The sequence below is a fragment of the Anoplopoma fimbria genome, chromosome 10 (genome assembly GCF_027596085.1).
Source record: "Anoplopoma fimbria isolate UVic2021 breed Golden Eagle Sablefish chromosome 10, Afim_UVic_2022, whole genome shotgun sequence".
NCBI classification, from domain to species: Eukaryota; Metazoa; Chordata; class Actinopteri; order Perciformes; family Anoplopomatidae; genus Anoplopoma; species Anoplopoma fimbria.
In genome coordinates, this window is record NC_072458.1 from 14,067,420 (window position 1) to 14,093,141 (window position 25,722).

Sequence of the window (25,722 nt, forward strand, 5' to 3'; positions counted from 1 at the left end):
AAGCAAGAATAACGGAAGAGTTTTGATGCAAGAGTTCGACATTTTGAGAAATACTTATCAATGGCTGGGAGATCGATACAACTCAAGTTTGTACAATAAATATGAAGCAACCACTAGCTGAAAGACTTTACTTGGAGCCTCTCTCAAAAACTTGGAACCTGGCTGAAAAACTTTAGGCGCTGTGATGGAAATCTTAGAGCTAGTTCCCTTGAGACAGAAAAAGTTTTGGCAGACCCAGATGTCTTAAGTAACAGTAACATTTATTGTTTCTCGATCGAGGAGAACAGGGAAACACCACGTGTGAATCACAGCGTACTGCTACCCAATTCTGAAGATGGTGTCCTTGAGCACAGTATTTAACCTTCCCCAGACCAGCTAAGTTCCGCTATATCCAAATAGGGTTAGTTCTACATCAGCCTGGCATGTGTGGGGATTCTATTGGATATAAGATCTAAACAAGGAAATACATCTACCGTTGCTGTGCTAGTAACAACATAGCCTCTGTACAGTCTCTCTTATCCAGTGTCTCCAACCAGGCGCCAGCCTGTTGAGTCTAAACCTAATACAGGTTTCTAGCTGACCTTGGCCTACCAGCTGCCATAGCCAGCTCGGCCTTATCAGGCACATAGAGTGAGACAGGCGAAGAGAGACAGACAGTTGACCTGATCTACAGACAGTTACCTTTAACCTACATGAGGTAAATTTAACATACAACAAGGAAAATTCCTTCACAGGCGTGACTTGGACTCGACGACGGGGACCCTTGCTCAATGACTTGAGACTTTACTTTGACCCTAGCTCGAAGACTTAAGAGTTGACTTTGACTCCGGCTCAGAAACTTTAGGCTTGACTTGGACTCTAGATCAGAGACTTCACTTGGACCTGAGACTTGAACTCGAGCTTTAAGTCCTGAAACTTGACTTAGACATTAACTTTTAAAGACTCCAGATTTGACTTTGACTCTGGCTCAAAGATTTAAGTCCTCATTTGGAATCTTGCTCAACAAAGGTTTGCTATATGAATTGGTTTGCAAAAAATGACTTTTGAGCTTATTTGGTGTGTCCTCGATGTCAAATGCAATATCTGTGTTGCTCTGTGTTCACTTTTGAAAGGGTTATTAAATGGACAATCTTTAAGAAATTATATTTTATTTATTGAAAAAAAGGTTTATTTTGTTGAACTACCATGTACTAAGTCTACTATTCCTTCTGGCATTTTAACAGTGTTAAACAACAAAACAATATATTTTACAGTCAAGTGTGTCTCTTTCCATACAACATTCATCATAATGGAAGTTAAAATATTTTTCTTAAGATGAACTAAAACAACTACAGCTTAAGAAATCAATATTGAAGTAGCTACAACATTAGTGTGAATATACCTTAAATGGGTTAAAGGAAAAGTTTGTGTGTTTGGGACTTATTCATAGTCAGTCATGCCCCCAATATGGAGAAACAGAGCAAAGCAATGTACTGGTGTTTAAGTGTGCGCTATATTTTAAATATCAGATGGGTAACTGAACTTAAAGTGAAACTTGGCTTTGAAAAGAGCATAGCCAAGATTCTCTTTTAGTTCAGTTGCCTGTCTGAAAGGGCTGTCTGACGGTAATATGTTATAGCATATGTTTACATAAACAGATTTATTTAGTGAGCCTTTCTTTTAGGATTCCAAAATACATTTTACTGCAGGCCTCTTCCACAGCAGTATATTCCTTGTATCCCTTGCCGGTATTCCTTTCTGTTTCTCCAAAATGGGGGGGGGGGGGGGGGGGGGGGGTACCGATCTCTTTCTACTGTAGGTAATACACGGATTATGTTTAAGCACCTCATACGAGCCCACTTCAAAACACCAAAACTATCCCTTTAAGAATACACAGTGTGCTTAGGTATCAACATGCCCTTAAAGGCTCTGCTGCTTTGTGGACAACTCAAAGAAACACCCACAAACAGTGACCCACAAAAACAATAGCTAAACAAAGAATGAAATACCCTAAAATGAAATACAAAGTGTTTTATACACTGTTGGGTCCATAAACTAGATCTGTAACAATAATATATATTGTAACTATATTCACACTGCAGGTGAAAGTTACTCAATTCTGATGTTTTGCCCTGTGCTGTTTTGATAGTGTTAATATTGTCAGGACATAATTCTTACTGCCACATGTAATTGATCTAACAAGATTTAGACACAACTGCCAATAATTGAGAAATAAGTTGCCATAGTAACTGACAGAATGAGTTATAATGTTGTTTGTCCACAGCTGTGAGTGCTGCCAAGCTGCATGGACTAGATGGAATGTCCTGATTGTGGTGCAGAGTTTGACTGTTTGTATTCATTATACACTGTGTACTGAGATGTGAAACCCAGTTGTCTGTTGAGGCTCTGCTATTCTTTGGCTGACTCCACCCGTGTTGCTGCTATTGTTGAACCTGCTCAGACCGAAGAGGGAGGAATACAACAACACTCTGAATGAGTTGCACTTTCAGAGACGCTGTTTAACCCTCTAATGCACAACATGGGTCAAACATTTTCATTTCCCCTATTATATGACACAAAGCTGAGCGGTTCTTTTTAATATCTGTTTTTACAATATTATGTCATTACCCAGGATTTAAAAAATGTTTCTGTTCTACTTATTATAAGTCATTCTATATTGCATTCTATAAGTATATTATATCTATATATATAATATCTATCTATATATAATATAGATAGATATATATATATATATATATATATATATATATATATATATATATATATTATATATGTATTATATCTATGTCTATATATATATATATATTATATATATTAACTGCCATACATGCATGAAATTTTTCGGCACGCTAGTGCCCTTATATGTTTTAAACCCCTAACTCTCAGAGCCTGAGTTCGCCACTTGCTCTAAATGTGAATTTGTATTACCATTAAGACTCGTGGAAAAATACTGATTTTTTTTCTTTTTTAAATAACTCTTGCATTCCTTTGTTGTTATCTCATCACAGACAAACATAATCATTGTGCACTCACTCACATCTATCAAATTCCATTGAGAATACATATAAGTAATTTTGACCAACGCTGGGCATTTTTGGGGTGGTGATATGAACATTTTAATTATGTTTTTAAAAGACAACCTAGTTGATGAATTCATGAAATATTGAGTAATAAAATGCAAAGATCAGAATGTTAGTTCAGGTCACTTTGTCGTGCATTACAGGGTTAAACCGCCTCCAAATGTAGTTTAATGTGTGTCCATAGTCGCCATAAATCAGTCTATTGTTTAGATTTAAAGAAATATTTCCACATTTTGGGTAAAACTCTTATTTGCTTTCTGGCATATGGTTAGATATTCAGACTGCCACCACTCTCATATCTCTCACAAGTTAACACAAATGATCCGGCGGTCGAACTTGCACAGGTAACCTGAGGCGAAAATCTTCTTTGCGTTTGGAATGTAAAACAGAGGTAGTAGCCTGTTACTTTAACAGTTGGATATTTCAAAATTATTTTCAGCTATTCTATTCAAGTTGTGTGATTATAGTATTTTGTGTATTTCGCCTTATAGTAAGGTTTACTCATGGTACTGAAGGACTTGAGCGTGGTGGCTTGTGATTAAGAACCTTCAGGTTCACATGCTCAGAGCTGAAGAACTGAACCTGTTGACCCAGGATCACAGATGTTCAGCTCAATGAAGACAGAACAAAACAGACTAAGACCATTGTTGCTTCGTGATACATGCCCCTGGTTGTTCCAGTCCAGTGTAAAGACGAGTAAGGCTGAGTGTATGGACAACATAAAGAAAGAAAGGGACAATAAAATTATTAGCATCAGGGATTGCATGTTGAACCCAGTCTTTTAGATTCTCCTGTTTTAGTTTGGAGTTTTATATTTGGGTATAAATCCCAGAGCAGATATTAGTATTTTTCCTAAATGACCAGCTAGTACATGTGCAGCAGTTCAAAATTGAGCAGGAGCACCTGCAGTGGGAACGTAGCCTGAAAAACAGTAAGGAGGTCCAGGTCTGCTCTCAATCCCCTCCTTGACCTGCAGCAGTCCGATGAGGGTCAGCCTGTTCTGCCCTCGGCGAAGTTGATGGAGCATGTTCGCTTTGCGCACATCCTATTTTTCGGAGCACAGTTTGTTACGTGTAGACGCAGGAACTCCTGCAGCTGGCCTCGGCCTCGAAGTTGTTTGCGTTTCCCTGACAACCTCCGTACCAGAACTGAGCGCAGGCGTTGGCCTCTGGGTCGTAGTACCACTTGACCACATACTGTCGACAGGGACCCGGATCCAGAGGCTGACTGCACCCCTCACCTGAAAGGCCAACAAAAGGGTGCATTGAATGAAATGTTTTGTCTTGGTCTGATAACTCACTGTGTGTCACAGTTTCAACATGCATGTAGCAGGTCATCTGCATAAGCTGCCTGTTGTGGTGTAACAAAAGGCACGAAGTGTTGCACAACTCAAGATTTTATCTCTTATGACACCATCTTTTTTGTCATGTGTAGGAAATACACTTATCAGTAAAACTCTATATGATGCACAGGCGCATATCAAAGGCTGGTCCATCTGTCGCCACTCTGCTTGTTTACCGGGCAGCGATGCGTCGGTCTGGGGTGGAGGAGGGGGGCTGACCGGCGCCTGTTTGCTCTCAGCCTTATGCAGCCGGCCAGTCGGAGTCTGAGGACCCACCATGGAGATCACACCACGGCCCTGCAGCCCCCCGCCACCGGGAGAGGCAAACTTAATAACGGGCAGCTCATCCCAGTGCTTCACCAACAGTTTGGTATCAACCAGGTTCTCGTCGGCCCGACCTGACTCGTGGGACTGTGGAGTCAAGGCTGTCACTGTCTCCACTGGTAGTTCAAGCTGGAAAGTACAGGAACTCAGATCAGACACACTTGCAGACACTTTTACATGACACAGTTTGATTTATCTTCTCAATGCAGTCTTTTCTGTCTTCCATGCAGCCACTAGTGGAAAAAAAGCCCTTAGCCTGACTAGCCTCATCCGAGACCATAAGTACCATCATTGACTGCAGAGATGGGTGTCAAGGGTAACTTTTGGAGTCTGATATCATATTTCAATGAATAAAAGCCTGAATCATATCTGTTCATGAGCCAAGAGAAGTTGGTCAGCATCGCCTACCCCGACTGACTGACATTAACCTATCACATGCAATGATGGAGCTGAGATGCACCGAACGATCGTCGTTTGGGAGGTTTCTGGGCATCAACCTCTATAAGAACCAGGAGGCAACCTCCGGTTGACGTCACCATGACTACGTCCACTTCTTAAATACAGTCTATGGTAAGAAATCCTACACATTGTGCCTTTAAGCACAGTAATAGTTTGAGGTAAATAATATTATCAGTATGCTAACATGCCCAATGGCAATTTTAGCTTGACATTTAGCTCTATGATAGTTAACGATAGTTTATGGTGTTAGCATAACATTTACAAATTAGCACTAAACACAAAATAATGGGAATGCCAGTAGTTAGGTAAAAATAGTTTGATTCTGGAAAAAAAAGTACAGGGATCGAAGTTTTATTTTTCAATCTGAGTGGTTTAGTCTGTTAAACTTCATGGCAATACATTCATTAGTTGTTGAGACATTACACTTCAAACCCCCAAAAATGTCTATCTTATGGTGCAGCTAGAGAAAAAGAGAGATCACGGGTAGGTTTAATCCTCTGGGAACCATGAATGTCATGCTAACCCATCCAACAGTAGTTGAGATATTTCAGTGTGGACCAAAGTAGCATACTGACCAACAAGTCATGCTGAAAAGACTACTAAAGCCATTCTCAATACTAGTTTAATTCCAAAATGCAACAATGTTTAGCTATGATGATATAAAGTCAACTAACACTGTGATATCACACAGAGACAATGTTGTGGCCTAATCCATAGACTGACATCACAATGATTACATCCACTTCTTATATACTACCATTGGTTAGTGGACTGCTGTTTTTAAGCCTCAAGTTTGGCAATTTGCCTTCGCCATCTTGCCGTCACCGTTACTATAATTTTTTTTATTAGTCCTCTTCATATTAATATTATAGCTTTTGTGCTATCATTTTTGATCCTGTCTCTCTTTCTCTCAACCCAACAGGTAGCAACCAAAAGCTAAAGTACAGTGTAGACCTGCTCTACATGAAAAGTGTCTCGAGATAACTTCTTTTTTGAACAGGTCAACAGTAATTTATTTAAGTATAATTTTGCCAACAAGATAAAAAGCAGCATTACTTGTATGTTTTCCTTAACTGTGAACTCTTTCTTTCGGCCGTCTTCTGGAACCTCTGGGTGGATTTCCAGAGGTGGGAAGACAGAGTTTGGTAGAAATGCCATTCCGTCATCCTGCTCGCAAATCCGATTCAGTATTTTGCCTTCCAGAGCTGTACCAAAACAAATAACGATGCATTTACAAAAATGACCAGTTCAGGTAGTACTCATATATGATAGAGATTTTTTTGACTGTTAACCCCCCTTGGTCAATGTCAAACTACTGAGTCAATTACCACGAGATAGTGGACTATATCAACCCCTGTATCAACTGCACTACACATGCATACTATACATGAACACAATACATGCATACCATACATGCACACTATACATGTATTCTATACATGAACAGTATACATGCATACTATACACGCATACTGTAAATGCACACTATAAACAAACACCATACATGGATACTATACATCTGTACTAAGCATGCACACTATACAGAACGTAAAATGATCAAGGAGGTTGTCATTCCTACTTTTTTGTTCTGTCTGACATTTAATATTACTGAGTTTTTAGCACTAAAGTTATCATCATACTTTCCTGTGAGTGAGTCAGCAGTTTTATTTGCATTATCCCTGTATTGAGTAGCTTGTCTTTGTTTACATTTTGGAGAATCTGAGATATGAAAGTAATGCTGCATTAGCAGCTAACGATTCCTGTTTACACAGTTACCATGGATACATTATCACTAGATTACGGCTGAAAGCCATTTAATTTGAATTTGATGAAAACAATGGAAGATCTAAAGATTACAGACGTGGGTGATGAATGGTGCATACCAACTCGATTAGGTTTGAAGTTTCAACAGCATGCTATGTGTCAGCATGCCAATGTTGCAAATCGTCAACAGTGTGGTTTTTGGTTTAAGAAGACATTGATTGCTTACTGGGAAGTGCCCTGTAGTTATCTATGAGGTAGACATGCTCTTCATCAGGATCAGAGGCAATAACATCCATCTGAGCCTGGGACTCTTCATATAGAGGGTCGGTCTTGTTCACGACTCCTATCACAAACATCTCGATCCCCTCGGCGTGGGCGTCCGTTGCCGTTTCTTCAAACTGCATGATGTCACGGGGGTCGGCGTGCCCGTCCGTCAAAACCACAGCCACCTTCCTCACACCTGGCCGTGAGGCCCGAAACAGCTGGTTGGCTCGATGTATGGCGCTGCCCGTGAAGGTGCCCTCGCCAAGGTAAGGCATGTTCCGGACGGCGGCCTTGACGTCGTCCTGGCTGGACTGCTGCTGCAGACTGATCACCACCAGATCCACGTGGCTGTAGAGCACCACGCCGATCCGACTGGCTTCTCTGCTTACCGACACACGGTCGATAAGAGCGTTCACAAAGTCCTTCACCAACTCAAAGTTTTCTGGTCCCACACTCTCAGAGCTGTCTATCACAAACACCAGCTCCAGAGGGCTTTCTCTGCACTTGAGACCACAACCTGGACAACAAATGTCAGAGATAAATTTGAATTGTAAAAAAAACTGCGTTGTGAATATAAAATCATGAACCATTGTAAATCTAAAATTTCGGAATAAGTACTATCTCTGTGCAGCCTATTATCTCACCTGATGGAACAAAATACGCTCCAAATTCAGCTCAGACTTTAACTTGTTATTCTTACATTGCATTTGTCTTCACTCAACTCTGTTATGTTTTAAAGCATTTTTGGTGGGACTGCATTATATCATAAGATTTATTTAATATGTATTTTACTTAAACAGGCCCTATTATGCTATTTTCCGGGTGCATATTTTTATCTCAAGTTACCCTCTCTCTGAAATGCTCCGTTGTAGCGCTTGCTCCTCCCTCCAGAAAGCAAAGTCTGCTCTGATTGGTCAGCTAGCCCACTCTGTTGTGATTGGTCAACGTTTCACATTTCAAAAAACTCTTCCACCGGAGCTTCAGCTCTGTCTCTCTCTTTTGTTGTTTGAGTGCCGGCCAAACTAGCCGGAGAGTTTTACGTCACTTCTGTAACATTGTGATCTCATAAAGTTACAGAAGTGAAGGAGAGAATTCAATGGAGCCGTTTCAGGCAGCTAAGGAACAGTGATTCTGAGGGGGAGGGTAACTCCTTTAAGGCTTGGACTTCAGGTTTTACACTCCTTTTACGGACCTTTTACATGTACAAAAATATACAGTATATAACACACTAAAGAAGAGGGAAAAAGTGGAAAAGCATAATAGGGCCACTTTAAGGTCCAGTGTCTGGATTTAGGGGGATCTCTTAGCAGAAATGGAATCTTATATGCATTGTTATGTTTTCATTAGTGTATCTGAAACTATAAATCTTGTTTTCGTAGGCTTAGAATGAGCCATTCATATCTACATAGAGAGGGAGCGGGTCCTTTTCATGGAGTCTGCTGTATGTTGCACCGCCATGTTTCTACAGTAGCCCGAATGGACAAACCAAATGCATGTTTGTTCTAGGACCTTTACGTTTTTACGTTGAAGTGGGTGAAGTATTAACTGCTAGATGCCACTAAATCCGACCCACAAAATGTTCACCCCAATAAGCAACACAAAAATATTAAGATTGAACTGATGCAAAAAATGATAAAATTAGTAATTTACCACATATTTCCCTTATAATCCTGATGACCTCTTCTCTCTGTGTTCAACAAATAAGATGAAAAAAATTGGTTTTACATTTGAATGTCAAGACATTAGCTCAGTGTCATTGATGCCAGTCACTTTACTCACGCTGAGTCCTGGTTCTCCATTTTCTCCAGGTCTCCCCTGTAAGATTAAACTCACATTAGGAAGTATTAGGCTAATCTCCATAGGACAAATACATTGTGACAGTTATTAATGGAAGCCCTGATCCATTTGGCTAACTACCTAAACTTTTTTTTTTATTTGCGAATCAGAAAAACTGATCAGCAGCTAAGTTTTAGCCTGCTAGTTTCTACCGATTGGTGGAGGCTAGCGTTATGGGCTTGAATAAAAATAAGTCAACGTTTTTTTTTTTACATAGGACCTGAACAGTGTCCCCCTTGGTAAAAGTCCTGTTTGTTTGTTTGACCCATCCACCACCCTGACATCCTCCCCACGTGGACTTGTGCTGACTTTGATTAGAAACGTTTGTGGGATTCATCTGGGAGAAAATGTGTTTCCCTTGAAATAAATGGCCCCTGTCATCAGTGTATGAATGGGTGTGAATGGGTGAATGATGACATGTAGTGTTAAAGCGCTTTGAGTCGGAAGACTAGAAAAGCGCTATACAAGTACAGTCCATTTACCATTCCATTCCATGTTATCATTCACCCATTCACACAAACACATTCATACACTGAGGCTACCATGCAAGTTGCCACCTGAACACCAGGAGCAACTTGGTGTTAAGTGCCATGCCCAAGCACACTTGGACATAGACTGGAGAAGCTGGGGATCAAACAGCCATTCTTTGGATTGGACAACCCGCTCTATCTCTGAACCAAAGATGTCAGTGTACTTGACAATGCAGTTTCGCTGTATAGGAATGTATTTTTGTAGGTGACCAGGCTGGTATTCATTATGAAAGTTGTTCTAGGACAGATAATACTCCTACCTCAGAGTAAGACTTAGGACAGCTAATTGTCAAGTTTCAAGTCCCCCCCGAATTATCACACATACTAACTGAATGCATATTAGGAAGTGAGTGTGGTGTTAAATAGTTGGTGGTTCTATTTCTCCAGTAAGGTGCCAATTAACCTTTGGAGAAGAAGAGAGCACAATGAGATGACGTAATTAAACAAGCTTTTGTTAAACTCAAACAAATCCATGTAGAAAACCTGTTGGAAATGTTTAATTCATGCATTCATTTGAGAAAGGTGACTCAAAGTCCCATCATTAGTCCACCGTGATCTGTTTTAATCTGGTGCAATTTTTCAGCTCTTCGGTGGCATGAATTAAAATATGATGAGTCTGTTTGGATGCACTTTGTGACATTAGTTGTTTTGACCAATACACCAACTTTTCCACTTCAGCCAAGTGTAAAACTTTTTTATAATACTTCAACTTTTCAAATGAATGATGTTTTCACTCACAGTTTTTTATGCGCAAATTGAAAAAATAACCACAAAAACAGGTGGATGGAAACGCACATATTTATGAAGCTGCAATTACTTTTAGCAAAGAGAAAGATATTTCCTGGGAGGGATTGTGAAGTTGCTGTTTCATATATAGCACTGTGTAAAGCTAAAAATATGATGACCTATTGAAATTTGTGGTTGGCAAGTAACGAAAAATTATAAATGAAAAAAGTAGCACTACTTTTTGTATGTGTATGAGTAAATGAAAGGTAACTGAGGTAACAAGTCAATCATTTATATCTAGACAAGTTAGGTTGATTATTTTCCTATAGATTGAGGATGAATGGTCATATTTCTATGCAAAATAATATGTTAAAATTAATAAATATCAATTTCAAAATTATATTTACCAATAAGACATTTGAATTAGGCTGAAAGTAAACACTGGCAAGCCAGTGGTACGGATTATACACTAATTAAATGTATAATGTTAACATGTAGGCTACATACATTTTTGCCAGTTAGGACCAATTTCCTACTTTTGGGGCTTTTAGCCAAACCACCTTAAGTTGGAGTTTCAGGAAATATTGGATTCTCAGTTGTATTTACCATAAAAATGTTGACTTGAACAGTATTTATAAGATACAAAACTACTAAATACAATGTCTTCCATGTCACAAAAATACAGCACAATTATAACAGTTACTCTGAGTTATCTCAGTTTTAGTGCCATGCCATGTCTTTTTGGATACTACCACTAGGACTCGCATAGGTCAGAAGTGTTCAAATCCTACAAATAGAGACTACAACTGTAGAACAGGTCCTTATTAGTAATCTGTTTAGGACCAGTCCATCCTAATGATGATAAATTGCTGATTGCATCAGCCTGAAAATTGCTGATTGAAGCCTGTATGTGATACATTTTCCCACCATTGAAATTAACACAAAAATGCTATCAGGAGGTTCCTTCATAGGTTCCATTTTAAATTAAATAAAGCACGACGGGACATGCTGTGTTACCATTGGTCCAGTAGATCCAGGTTCTCCATAGTCTCCACTGTCTCCCTTCTTTCCCCGGTCTCCAGGAATGCCTCGGTCACCCTGTGTGTGAGTAAGTTGGTGTGAAAGCACTCCTTATTACAGCAAATTTGGAGCACTGGTAATCATAGGCAATAGGCCACAGGACATGCAACCATTGGCACATGCAGTAGCTGTATTGTCAGTACCTTCTCTCCTGCAAGGCCATCCCCAGGTGGTCCCCGAGGGCCCATTGGCCCCTGAAACCCAGGTTCTCCCTTAGAATAAAGATTGATGAATTGGTAAGCACAACAAGAGTATCATCAGCATATAGACGTATCTTCTAGCCCTGTTTATTGAGTAAAACATCACTGATGGATTTATTTGATGTGACAGCAAAGGCTTATGACTTAAGGGGAGACAATGGTCATCCTTGTAAGACGATGGATGAACATGCTCAGCTCCGTAGTAGCTGGTTGCTGAATCCTCGAAGAAAGTACCTATCCCATTCTTGATGAATAACATGATACAGTTGGGGCATATTTGTGATCCGATCATCTTGAAGTAATCCATTCCAGTCTTGGCAAGTGCTTTTATTGCCTACCTTTGGTCCCTGGATGCCCTCTCCAGGAGGCCCTAGCAGGCCTGGTGGACCAGGCTGCCCTGTAGAGCCCTGGGAGCACAATGCATCACAGTATTTGTTAAGTTATTAGGCTAATGTTATAATATATGGAAGAAATGGTTTATAAGAACAATAGAAATTGACTTCTTTAACTCCCTGTTTATACTGTAGATCCACACACTGACCTTTGGTCCATAAAGTCCAATTCCAGAAGGACCTGATGGCCCTGGTATGCCCGACAAGCCTCTGTCACCCTGACAGACAAAACAAACTTAGACTAAAAATACTTTCCGCTGACTATCCATCTTATACAGCACCTTAACCACCATTTTGTTTGTTACACTTCCACTATTGTCCCTTTCCATATCACCAACAACACTAAACACAAGTCAATAGTCTGTTCCAAATGGGAACCACATGGACTGTTGTAAATTTCACAACCATATCCACATTTAAGAGGAGTTTTGCTTCTTTGGTGTTGAAGCTGATATTAAGCAGTTGAAATCTGCATGAATCATCTTCATGCTTATAGTATGCTATGGTAATTGTGTAGAAATATTTCTAAATTGTTTGTGAAGAATCCTAACTCATTAATTCATTAAGTAACACTTAATGAGTGCTCACCTTATGTCCAGGCAGTCCTTTCCCTTCAGGTCCCATCTCTCCTTGCACTCCTGGTAAGCCAGGCAGGCCCTAACGGTCACAGAAAAATGTTGATTTACAAACGTGTCTTTCTTCCACGATGCCTCATACAACAGTTCTTATGATATCTAACGCAATGTTACTCTTATTTTTTGTGAGTTCTCCTACGAATATCAAGCAGTGCGAGCATGTGTTGTGATTATTTTTTCTTAACTAAGGCTACAAACACAAGTTACGTAACACGTAACTACTTTTTTTTTATGTGTTTATCTTCCTTAGAGGCAACCCTGCAAGAATTCCAGTGCACATCTTTTTGTACAAAGAGGGAATGAAAACAGCCTGATTTCTTGCATTAAATATGAGCATAGTTCGATTGTACTCCTCATTTTTGATAACAGTTTCCTCTCACCTGCGGTCCTGGGGAGCCATCTCCCTTCATTCCAGGTGGCCCCACAGGTCCAATATTTCCTTTGTTACCCTGATGGAGTACCAGGAGAACAGCTCAAATACTCAGGGGGACAAACAGTAAGGTAACACTGTGTCTATACACATTAGCATCAAAAACAGATTGAACTGGAGGTGGTTATATTGCAAACGTACTGTAATGTGATAAGACTTTACACACCACTTTATCAAAAGGATTAGGAAAAGCAGTGAGGTGTGATATATTCATATAGGTTAATAAATCTTGTGCTTGTGTTACCTTCGGCCCAATGATTCCTACTCCAGCTTCTCCAACAGGTCCAGCTGGTCCTACAGGACCAGGATCTCCCTGTTATATCGAAAAATTAACAATTAACCCACTATTAAAGCTCATAATATAAGTAATACCATTTTTACTGTGTATACCCCCTACAAATAGTTTTTTTGTTATGTATCAGGAGAAAAACAAACATAGTTGCAGAAAACAGATAAGATATTGATGTAAATAAGTTATGTTACATTTACTTTACTCCTACAGCTGCTAATTTACAGATTGTTATTCTATACACAAAACATAAATGGTGGTCTTTTTAAAGAGAATAATCTATATAACAAGAAAATAGAACGACAGACAGACAGATCAAATCTCCCCAACTACAACAATGGAGGGGAACAACATGAGCTACTCCCTTCAACGCCAGAAACCAGTCAAGTAAGTCCCAAACTTGTAATCTGGAGCTGCTCCATAGACAATACATGGGAGTATTCTTTTGTGTTGTTTTTTTTTTATAGCCAAATGAGTTTGTGCTATTGTAGTTAGGATTTCCACCAGTGTATTGCTAGCCCACCGGGCTTACCACATAGGCCTTTTTATCAGCAAGATAATTGTTGACAATGCACATCAAAGTAATGGAAGGAACGTAACTTTCCATTCATTTGGAGCACACCCAAAACATTGTTAGTATCCCTCATTGCATAGAAAAGGTGTGTACACTCAATGACAGTGAGCACCCAAGGTGAAACAGGAGGTGGTTGCAGTCTTCTATGTAAATAGACATTTACAAAGGGCAGAGGGGGTAATCATTTTAACATTTGTCCTCACTTTATCTTTCAAATCACTTTGGTTGAACTGGGTATATTGGGGTTTCTTTGGTTTCTCGCTTTGTTAGACTCATTCTAATGTCAAACATCACTTGATCACTCATCAGGCAGGGTGTCTGTTTCATTATGGGTCTGTGAGTGTATGTGCGTAACTGATTTCCTAGGTGTTATTACCTTTGCTCCTGGTAAGCCACGCCCAGCAGGTCCTGGAAGGCCCACCAGTCCCGGACTCCCCGGCTCTCCCTGAACAAAAATGTCAGTGAAATGACGTTAAGCTGTCTGCAGATGACAGCTTGTGTCAAGAAGACCATAACAGCAGTACTGTAGAGCAGTAGTTCCTCATTGGCTTCACTTTTCAGAACCGTCTGCTGCCTGAATATAAACTATGGTTTGTCTTACAGTCCTCCTGAACCCTGTTGAAAGTAACCCGAACCAGATGTTCTCTCTGATTTCTCAGACTCAAACTGATAAAAGAAGTTACAGGCCCAGACGCTGGTGGTGAATAAGACTGAACATCAAGATATGCATCAACACTGAACATCCCACCAACAGTTTCAGTTCTTCGGTAGCATATAAACCACTATTTTAGATAGTTTTACACTGTATGTATTTATGGTAATTCTTCCTTAAAGCTGCTGGTCAGTATTTTGAACATTTATAGATATTATGATTGTGTAATTTGAAAGGTGTCGGTTATAGGGATGAAATCACAGAGAAATATCACCGGACTCTGCAGTTTCCCTTCACCCTGGAGTGTTTCATCTTCCTTTAGCTCATTGTTTTGGTTTCACGGCACGCAAAATGTTTTGACGGATAAAGTTAGCAACAAGCTGGTTAACATAGTGGAGCATTCAGCAGCTGAGGAGACAGATGTTTTTTCTCAGGAGGTGGTCGAGACCAAAACAGCTAAAAGTCGAGTGGACGTTGGACTTACATTCATCAGAGACAGACAAAATGAAACTCCAAAAGAATGCTGATGTTGCTTAATTTCTGGTGTACATGTAAATAGGCTAACTGTTCTTGAACATCAACTAGCCTTGTGCTCTGTTTACAGTAATATCAATTAGCCTGGTGCAGCTTTAAGGCTGTTAGTTAATGATTTATAGGATCATAGTGGTTTTGTGTGTCTTAGCCCATTTAAAACTATTCACATATGCCTTACACAGCTAAGAATTATGCAAACCAGTCATTCCCAAAGATTGGGTCGTGACCCTCAGAGGGGTTCACTGGAGATTTGATTAGGGTAGCTGAATGAATTTGCTGAATTTCTTCCATAGTCTTTTGTTTAACATTTATATCTGCAGTACACCTTTGAGCCACACGAGGGAGCCTGAATGTTCCTATTGTTCTGATACTTGTAGCCAACAAGCTGAAAACTCAACATTTGATGTATTATCACCGGATAAAGTTGTAAAGTAGCTAGTATGTTGGAAAACAAATTATCTATTGTTTAACAAAATAGTTCATCTGGAGTCATGTTTATGTCCACCTGATGAATGAAAGTCCAATATTCACTCTCCTTTAGCTCCGTTTTTGGTCAATACCAACTCCTGATGAAAAACATGTTTCTTTAAATGCTGCATTCTTTTCACCAGCTGCTCTTTAACTGTGTCTGACTGCTGTTTGCAGCTGAGCAGGTAGGTCAAGCTTTTTCACTGGAAACAGCTTCTTGGGTGCAGCTGGAGGTAAATAGACCATTTAGAAATGGACAGCGGACAGGACGTAGTTTGGCCACAACAGCTAGAGATTATTTTAAAAGGTAAACTATTATATGGAGCTGTAGCGTAAGTTCAGTCAGGAATACAATTCTATTGTATGCTTAGTCTTGTAATTTATTTCTCATACATCTGCCAATGTCTCCTCACCATGCTCACTCATGATTTCCTCGCTGTCATTGTTCGGGGGTGTCAATCATGATATCAGCTGTTTAGATCAGCTGGTCTCCTCAATCCAATAGCACAGCGACACAATTAAGTGGTTAGCCTATCATCTTGCTGCTGTCTCTTTTTAAATATGATTGTCTCTCTACCTTCAGTACGTTCATGCTGCTGTTACACGGAAAATGGTTACATTTTTAATCAGGCGAAGGCAAACCTTAATGCAAAGGGCACGCTCATTTTGACATGTTCAGAAGTTTTCCATATCAGCGCAGCTCATAAAGATAAATTAAATAAATTCAAACGGGTCCAAGATTTTTGCAGTTTGAGCACGTCCATCAGGAGCCAAGCCCACTTTTCACTCTGGCCTGATTTGGCATCTTAGCTGCGCAATTCCATCGCAAGATGTCTTCCTGTTGATGTATTCATTATTTTGTTATTCATTCTAGATTCTCTTCTCTTCTCTTCTAGATACTACTATTCATAGCTAACCAATTCCTCCTATCTGTGGTACTCTGGTAAGTGGGTCACTGTCAAGGCACCATGGTCTAACGCGACCTCATACACTGCATCATGGTCTAATGTGTCCTCATACTGTTGTCCTGTCATGTGTTGGATGCTGCTATCTGACCCTGTCTTGGCTAGGTCTCTTTTAAAATGGTTTCATCTCAGTGTGTGTCTTCCTAGTTAAATAAAGGTTCTTTACATATAGTGCATTTTGACCTATCGTAACCCCAGTCATTGCACCATAGTCCTCATGACTTCACATGTTGGTAACTTTATTCTGTCATGTAACGCATTCATTGCAGCAGCACCATTGGGTGATCGGAATCACATGCGTTGCACCAGCAGCATGGGGATCTGTTAGTGGAATCACATATGCTGCAGCAGCAGCATCTGCTTTGGGTGATCTCTTAAATGGAATTGCATTTATTGCAGGAGCAGCATTGTGGGGGAATGTTGGGTCAATATAGAGGTTTGTCCTGATCTGCTCTATACAATAAGTCTAGATAAACTGATTGTTCAGGCTCTGCCCATACTTCTTTAAGTCCGCCCTAAATCTCTTGTAAGTCATGTTTTAACTGGTGTCGGAGCTTTTGTTACTGCCATTGCTTTCATTTCATTGCCTGCTATCATAATCTGTCATTATTGCGTTGTTAAGCATCTAAATTCTTCCGTAATCATGCCTGCCCACATTCTCGATACATACATATAACTGATGGTGGCGTGTTGGCTCAACAGCTATTTTGCTGCTCACTGTTACCTTTATCTGTTATTTCCAGTAAAAGATAACTCATAAAATCTAGTAAATATATAATTCGGCTAATTACTAATATTCATGTATTTAGCTAATTCTTCACATCCAGGTTTTCTATTTCTACGTATTCATCTATTTAGCAATAAGTTGTATCCATCGTATTTTTCTAATAACTACTTATGTGTAATCTGCAATTGTTCCATTTTCATCGTATTCTGCTAATTGCCAATATTAATTGTCTTTTGATATATGGTGTCATAACAGTCATATTGGGTAATTGGTGTTATATCGTCATATCTGGTAAGTAGCATCCAATCAATTTTTTACAAGTGGATCATATTTTTGTATTCTCGTAATTGTGTCTAGCTGTCCTCAAGTTATTGCTGGCTGATCTCGTGGATGCTCTGATCAGTGCTGACCTAGTCATTGCAGCACTTTTGTTCCCGTGTGGTGTCCATCACATCCTCAGGTCACCGCTGACCTCTTTTGGTTAAATCCATTCAATGCCTTACAAGCGATGTATGATATATTATTGGGGCAGGTAATGGAGACTTACTGCTGTGCCAAATCTATAAAATGTCATTTTCATTTAATTCCGGGTTGGTAAGTAAACATCATTTTGGGGGAAATATTAGGCAGTGTTTTTTTTTTCTTTTCCTCTCCTGATTGAAATGACTTAGGCACTGTGCAAAGCAAATCCTAGTTTAAAACAAAGATGTTGACTAAATGTTGTGAAATTATCTCTGTAGTAACCTCTTGGCGCAGAAAGCAATATATATTACCATTGTTGGCCTGTTCTTTTACATCTCAAAATTAAACTTATATATTCAGATATTACATTTGCATCGTAATCTTTAAAATGGAACTTTAGACCATTAACAAAAAACACCATTGGCTTTTTTACAGATTTACACATAACATCATATTTTAAGGGGGCACTTGAGTATATGAGTTTAAAATTATTGAATTTTAAACTCATATAATTCAATTTAAAAGTAGCAGAAACATAACTACTTCTGGTGATATTTGGGCACTGTAATGTCAAACGTTAAACTGTTTAGTATTGTTGCATGGTTGTTTTGACAACATATCATTTTTTTTGGCATATTAGGTTTTCTGGTCTAAAAACACAGTTTTTCTTGCAACTGGTTGAAAACTATGCATGCACTATTATTATTTAGCACCTGACCCCTTAATATTTTCTGTATATGGCCATCAATCAAAAAGGTTTGGCCACCCCTAGTCTATGTGCTTCAACTTGATTGTGGAATACAAGTCCCTCACGGACCGATAACAGAGAGTCAACTGGGAGCCAGTTCTCCTCCTGGAGCAACATACAGAACCCCTAACTGCTCAGTGGGCAGGCCACGGACGATGTGTGTGTGTAAAATAAGAACCAGGAGTGATGTAATTTAATGTCTCTTCTGGGATTAGTACTTATGGGTAACCTATTCAACATACCTTAGCTCCAGCAGGTCCAACGGGGCCTGGAGACCCTGAAAGTCCCCTAGGTCCACGGTCACCTCTGTCTCCCTGAGAAGAAACACATACACATGGCGTGTTACATCTCAGTACTTCTGGTACCCTAGTAGGAAGGTGTAGTATGTTCAAAAAGCATCTCTGCCCTGAAAGGTAAATACAACTTAATACAATAATCAAGATAGTAAACTTTGCATACATGACAGAGTAAATAAAGACAATGACAGTACAGGTATGAAAATATGTACAATCACCACTTTGAATTCTTAGTTACTATTAACCTACGTGTCCTAGTTTTTACAACTTTCACATTTAAAAGAACCCACATGCAAGGGATTTTAAAACAAATCAACATTTGTTTATGCTGAACAAACAGAAAAAGGGATATCCTCTAAGGGATTGGAAGTTCACTTGGGCAGCAGCTGCACAGTGGCTAATTATGGATTACCTTTTCTCCAGGGATACCTTTCCCCTGTGCTCCCTCTAGGCCTCGCACACCTGGCAGCCCCATCTCTCCCTAGAGTAAAACAGCAGATCAAACTGCATCACAGCGTTAAAGAAACATTTCTAAGTGAATTGCAAGCTAGCTTGTGAGTGAAGACAGAGCAGGGGTGTAGTTCATCTTAAGAGACATCATGAAATTGCTTTTTTCACTTCCTCGATGTAGTTTCATTCCTGTTGAAACAAAACGCTGAGGTGGACATGTAACACAAAGAGGGATCATTTAATGTTCTGTCCTACTGGGGCTAACTAACTAACTTTTCCAATCAAACAATACTTACAATCAATCCTTTTTGTGCTCCGATCTAGGATAAAACATACTATTTTCATGATGTTGAGCGCAGCCAATCACTGCAAGCATTTTTCGATTTAATGCAATGTGTGATTGGCCCACTACTTCAACCCATACAGCTCTGAACACCAAGATGTCTGAGTAGGCTGTTAGCAGCTAATGGTGTTAGCAGCTAATGGTGTTAAAAGGGCTAACAACGGCAAAAAAAAACCCAAAAAACATTCCAAAAAGAACTGAATTTGTGACGAGGGACTCGGAAATGCAAAAATGCTGACTCATTTATGGGTTTTAGGACTCATTCTTGCAGCACTGTATTTCTGGCTAAAGTAAATACAAGTTTAAAGTCTTTGTCCGGACACCATCATGTCCAGCACAGATATAGGGTTAAAGGAACCATCTTTGGAGGAAAGACCCCTAAGGAGTTAGCTAGCTTAACATTTGCTCAACTATCTTACTGTGTTATGCAGCAGTACATCAGCTCAATGCTTCTATGTTGATAGGGTGTTTTCATTAAACTATGTAATAAATAATACATATTTTATTAATAATATAATTTCAAATACTTGTTACACAGTAATGGTCCATTTCATAGCTCCACTGTCTTCAAATGATAGTACTGTTATGTATTCCTATGACCACCCGTTTCAAAATATATCACGTACTTAATTGTTTGGTTATGTTCATTATATCCGATCTGGACTTAATTCTGATTGGACCATGTCATTTTACAAAATGTGACCGTGCCTCACCTTAGGCCCAACAGCTCCGTCCTCACCAGGAATGCCAGGTATCCCAGCAGCCCCATCTGGCCCTGGCTCCCCCTGGGAAAACACAAGTAAAATCAACACTTCTGGGTCGAACTGGGCCTTTTATTCAACCTGTTTTATTCGATGGGGATTTTGGTTGTCTTACCTTGGATCCTGGTTCACCAACACCCCTCTCTCCCTGATGTCCGGGCTCTCCGGGGAAACCCTGATCGCCCTGGGAAGCAACACAAATCACATCAAACGACCAACAACTGAAAGATTCAAAAGGTGTTTTTGGCGCTCTATTGTTGGTTTTCAGGTTAATCTCATATTTTAAGATTTTACAACTTAAAAAGGGAAAGTAAAATAACCTGACTGTGAGGAAATCATGGCACAAAACTGGTATAAAATACCTTGGTAAAAATATTAGCTACCAGAATTATATGCTGTACACATCCATCACAGTTTGCAGAGTATCCTGCTCGTTATAGCCCACCACACACTCAGTAGAGGAAACTGGGAGTTTTATAGTGCAAGGAGAGATTGTTACAGACATTTTGGGTGTACTTATAGTTTAATTTTCTATTTCAAATCAAGGAATTCTTGCTGCTGGTTTGTGTAGCCTCTAACCTGTTGGATCATATGACTGCTTGTTTCTTGCCACATTGGATCTATTTTTAATGATTTCAAATAGTAAATGAGTGAAGTAGGGCAAGGCCTAACAAAAGAGACTATTTCAGTATTTTTGCACATGTTCGTTTAGCAGCGGCCACATGTGACAGGAGTATATTTATTCAAGTGCTGACATTTAGCACAATATTGAGGCCCAGCTGTGCTTCAAAGCCATGTATTTACTGTATATTCTGCTGTATCATGAATGTCAGATACATGTTTAACTCTGCTAAACTTTACTCATTCCTTTGAATATAAACTCCACAATGTCAACTCTTTATCCATAACTGCTACTGACCTTTGGTCCAACTATACCCAGTCCAGGAGGTCCTCTGGGACCAGAAGGCCCAGCTGGCCCTTGGTCCCCCTAAAGCCAGAGCAGGACATCAGAATTTAAAGTATAGCTACACAAATAAAGGATAAACAGGGGGAACAAACATTTTCATTGGCCTTGCCTTTTCTCCTTGCATGCCTGCCCCGGGGAAACCCACCAAGCCCGGCAGCCCGGGGGCTCCCGTGTTTCCCTGAGGGTCAGACAGGTCAGAGGTCAGACAAGTCGTCGCAGGTTTTCACTAGACGCGCGTCTGCAATCTCAACAATGTTTAACAGTTAACCCGTACCTTATCACCTTTGTACCCAACTCCTGGAGGACCACGGCCGCCCTTGGGACCTTCATACCCCCTGACACCCTGCAAGACAACACAGTGGGAGGGTTAAGAGAACAGCAACACCAAGAAGAATAACACAACATATTAGCATCCAAAGAATCAAATCATTCAACCAATGTACAGTTCATAAATACATTGTGGAAATGTTTCTCCCTGTGGATTGCAGACTGTCTTAAGTAGAGGACAAATATAAAGACACATGCTAGTTGTAGTGAACCAGCTTGTCCTGGAACTTACCTTGGACCCTTCAAGACCCTCACCTGGAAACCCTGGCGACCCTTGCATCCCAGGTGGCCCCGCTGGACCCTAAACACATCACACAAAGATAGAAGTACTGACTTAACAGACATTACATTATATTATATATTATAATATTCAAGCAACAATGATACAAACCAGTTGCTGGAAAAGCAGCTGCACTGTCAATAGTAACTTTTGTGTTTTAAAGGATCAGGTCAACCCCAAACCCCCCAGACCTGGCCATGCAGATAGCTCATTTTATCTTGTTGAGTTTTTGATATACACCCCAATACAAAGGATATGAATGTAAATGTGCTTGTGCTCCTGGAAACATTGAAAAAATACTCAGTTTGCTTATCAAGAGTATTCAGGACATTTATTGAATGAACATTTTGGATGTGTTCCTCAAATTATTATCCAACCAAAAGACTGGCCGGCAAAAATCTCTGTAATGATCCCTTTGGGTTTGTGACTAAATTAGTTTTTGGAGATTTGAGTGGGCTGGCCTTTAAACATCATTTTATGGAAGCAAAGGAAGGGCATAATAGTTAGCATTTTATAAGCAACTGAAATACCCACTACTGAATACTTAATGTGGAAATTGGAAAACCATTGAATATGTAGCATTCAAATATTTTACTTTAAAAGTCAAGTCTGAATTTACACGGTTTGAATCCTTCTAATTTTCTTTAAATCCAGAAATTTCAAATTTTCGAAGGTTCACAAATTCTCATAAAAATTCAAGCATCTAATATGTGGTGCTCAGAGAGTTTGTCAAATTCAGATCCAAAAACTGAATTCATGTCCTAAAATCAGGTTTGCTTAGGGTGGATTAGTTTAATTCAGACCCTACCGCTACCAAGAATGAGCAATCGAGCCTGAATGGACTCTATCAGACCTCCGTCAGGTCACGTTCTGTCAGTCACATGATTAAAATAAAACAGATCAGAAACCTTTGACACACTGGAATTTACAGGAAGGGATTACTGGTCAGAATCAGAATCAGCTTTATTTGCCAAGTATGTTTACGCATACAAGGAATTTTAATTCGTTTTTTCCGTCTATGAGAACACCTGTGTTAGCCTTTGTCACTAGGTAGCTAGGAGGCTAATAGCGAGGAGGCTAGCATGCCCCCCCCCCCCCCAAAAAAAAAAATCACCAATTCATGCATTGATAGGAAATTCAGTGACACTTTCTAAAATACCATAGCCTACAGGAATGAGATGATGGTATTAGTGACAGTACATTTCTTTAGTTTCACTTAGTTTTGTGAACTCACCGGTGCTCCTGGTTCACCCAAACCCATTGGTCCAGGAGGACCTGGTCTTCCTTGGTTTCCCTTGTCACCCTGAAAAGTAAGTTTGCAGATTAGAAATGACTGTAAATCAAACAGGACACACATTGGCCTTCCTAGCGATAGGAAAGAAGGAACATATTATTCTTTATTCAGTCAAATTCTAAACGGAACCTGAAATTTACCTTGGGACCAGGGAACCCAATGCCGTTGTCTCCTGGAGGTCCAGATGCACCCCTCAGTCCTCTTTCCCCCTGTTAGGGGAGGGAGGAATTAACAAACGTGCCTATAGCTTCAACCTGTGAACAAACTGATTCAATTGATATATTTGAAGTTTGACTGCCAGCATTCTTACTTTAGACCCAGATGTCCCCTCTGGACCCTGGTCTCCAGGTCCTCCCCTGGCTCCCTGAGACAGGAACAAAACAGGAAGGGGTAAGTAAACACATATAAACCATAAATAACATTTAAGCACTTAAATATAAAAAAACTAAACTACCATTTTTAAAAATAAGAAATAATCAGTATTTTAGTTAAAATAACGGTAATGCAACAAGACTTGTGTATTTATTTTTATTTATTTATTTATTTCAGTTCTGCAGTCTTGTCACTGCTCTCTGGGAATTATGTGTCTGCTCTGATTCACGGATCCCTTACCGGCTTCCCATTGACTAACACAGCGGATTGAGCCCAGTTACCTGTGGTGGTTTCTGAGAGCATCTTCCACTGCGCCAACTAAAGGTACGTAGTCACGTGTTACACGTGGGTTATCAAATATTGGATATTAAATGTGAGACGCAGATGCAGGAGAACAAAAGATCTTCTTTACTCCAATAATTTTCCTTTCATGTGAAAATTGTGCGCCTACATCACCACAGATGCAACTCTGCAACGGTTGGAGATTTGGGTGCATGTTTAAATGAAACTGTTAATTATGCATGTCAGATATATTCAGCTTGTAAAACATTGGGAACAGCGTATGGGGCACTGGCTGGTGATCTATGAGCGCCCTCTGCTGGAGTCTACGAGCAGAGTGACTGGACTTTATGGACGTCTCCCCCACATGAAGCTCTCTGACACACAGTCTGTCCTAATAAGTTATAAATCCTCAGAAGATCAACACTGTATCATGAGAAAAGTAAGCAAAATCAACCAAAGCATGCCTATATAATTCATGTCACTAAAAATATCAAATGGTCAGGTCTTTTATCTGATGGTCAGAGATCTTTTAAGTATTTATCACACGTTGTTTTATGAAGTCATAGTTCTGATAATGTGCGCTTTGATTTTTTTGCAAAGTTTAAATATTGTTGATGTTTCAAAACAATCAGAGCTTCAAATGCATTATCATGCAGGCATCCTCACACAAAGGCTCATATGATATCGCATGAAAAATCAGTCCTCATTTTTCGGGAGTTTTCCTGTGAAAGCCAGCAACACGTGTCAACTTCCAACACGAAATACTAACTGTAGTTATGGTTTAAGCACCAAACCTGTATGCTGACTGTGATAGACAGTATTACTGACTCAAACCAGTATGACTGTACCTTGAAGCATAGGTTTTACCTCCAAATATCCAAAGTAAGAGTTAGGCGCCAGACAGGAGAATAATCCCACTTCTACCCTGTCACTTTAAGAAAATGTTACCGCTACCACCTCTCCAAAATGCACAAGATAAGCAAAACATAAATATTAGTGATGAAATAAGAAGTGGTTCATACTCAAATACAGTTCTACACCCAAAATGTTCATTAAAGAGAAACCCAATTCTGAATCCAGATATATAGACCAAATGTTTCTTAATCTAATTAAATGTGGATTCTAGATAAATGTCAATCTTTTTTTAAAAGAGATGTGGTGTGCATGCATGTGTGTGTGTGTGTGTGTGTGTGTGTGTGTGTGTGTGTGTGTGTGTGTGTGTGTGTGTGTGTGTGTGTGTTATCTTAATGGCCAAACAAACAACAACATTATTATTATTAGTCATATTACTATTACTATTCCCTGTACTATTACGCTTATTGGCTTTGCTTCTTCCCTGGAGTCTTTGTGCTTTTTCGCCTCGCAGGTTTCCATGAATCGTGGTTATATCTGGACCGTGGTCATGCCTCCTGCTGTGACCCGGCTGACACCCACTGCTACTTTGATTATTATTATTAGTCACATTACGAATACTATAACCTATATCATTATTTTAATTCCACTATAGTCATTGCTGCTTTTATAAGTACTTAAACGTTTCCTTCGTTACTCTGCTTACTTCTGTGATTATATGAATCATTTATGTCATATACATTGAATGTGTTGTATCTCTGTTATGCTGTTCATTCTGTACACATGACATCTATTGCATTCTGTCCATCCTGGGAGAAGGATCCCTCCTCTGTCGCTCTCCCATAGGTTTCTTCCTTTTTTCTCCCTGTTAAAGGGTTTTTTTAGGGGAGTTTTTCCTGTGCCGATGTGAGGGAAGGACAGAGGATGTTGCATGTGTACAGATTGTAAAGCCCTCTGAGAGACAAATTTGTAATTTGTGATTTTGGGCTATATAAAATAAATTGAAATTGAATTGAA

At 39.7% G+C, this 25,722-nt stretch overlaps 1 protein-coding gene across 1 annotated transcript in view; it reads right to left on the reverse strand.

Annotated features, from left to right (window-relative positions):
• Positions 1 to 4,025: 4,025 nt before the first annotated feature.
• Positions 4,026 to 25,722, reverse strand: part of col28a1a (collagen, type XXVIII, alpha 1a) — a 40,655-nt gene continuing 18,958 nt past the window's right edge. The window contains exons 10-34 of the mRNA XM_054606589.1: positions 23,510 to 23,563; positions 23,340 to 23,408; positions 23,140 to 23,208; positions 21,858 to 21,926; positions 21,573 to 21,641; positions 21,408 to 21,476; positions 21,251 to 21,319; positions 20,447 to 20,515; positions 20,284 to 20,355; positions 19,190 to 19,258; positions 18,724 to 18,795; positions 14,302 to 14,370; positions 13,307 to 13,375; positions 13,013 to 13,081; positions 12,586 to 12,654; positions 12,147 to 12,215; positions 11,944 to 12,012; positions 11,549 to 11,617; positions 11,343 to 11,423; positions 9,013 to 9,048; positions 8,884 to 8,920; positions 7,196 to 7,750; positions 6,262 to 6,410; positions 4,599 to 4,875; positions 4,026 to 4,320 (exon numbers count right to left, since the gene is read on the reverse strand). Coding sequence (XP_054462564.1) covers positions 4,148 to 4,320; positions 4,599 to 4,875; positions 6,262 to 6,410; positions 7,196 to 7,750; positions 8,884 to 8,920; positions 9,013 to 9,048; positions 11,343 to 11,423; positions 11,549 to 11,617; positions 11,944 to 12,012; positions 12,147 to 12,215; positions 12,586 to 12,654; positions 13,013 to 13,081; positions 13,307 to 13,375; positions 14,302 to 14,370; positions 18,724 to 18,795; positions 19,190 to 19,258; positions 20,284 to 20,355; positions 20,447 to 20,515; positions 21,251 to 21,319; positions 21,408 to 21,476; positions 21,573 to 21,641; positions 21,858 to 21,926; positions 23,140 to 23,208; positions 23,340 to 23,408; positions 23,510 to 23,563 — 2,541 coding nt within the window. The 3' untranslated portion in view covers positions 4,026 to 4,147. The remainder of the gene's footprint in view (positions 4,321 to 4,598; positions 4,876 to 6,261; positions 6,411 to 7,195; positions 7,751 to 8,883; positions 8,921 to 9,012; positions 9,049 to 11,342; positions 11,424 to 11,548; positions 11,618 to 11,943; positions 12,013 to 12,146; positions 12,216 to 12,585; positions 12,655 to 13,012; positions 13,082 to 13,306; positions 13,376 to 14,301; positions 14,371 to 18,723; positions 18,796 to 19,189; positions 19,259 to 20,283; positions 20,356 to 20,446; positions 20,516 to 21,250; positions 21,320 to 21,407; positions 21,477 to 21,572; positions 21,642 to 21,857; positions 21,927 to 23,139; positions 23,209 to 23,339; positions 23,409 to 23,509; positions 23,564 to 25,722) is intronic.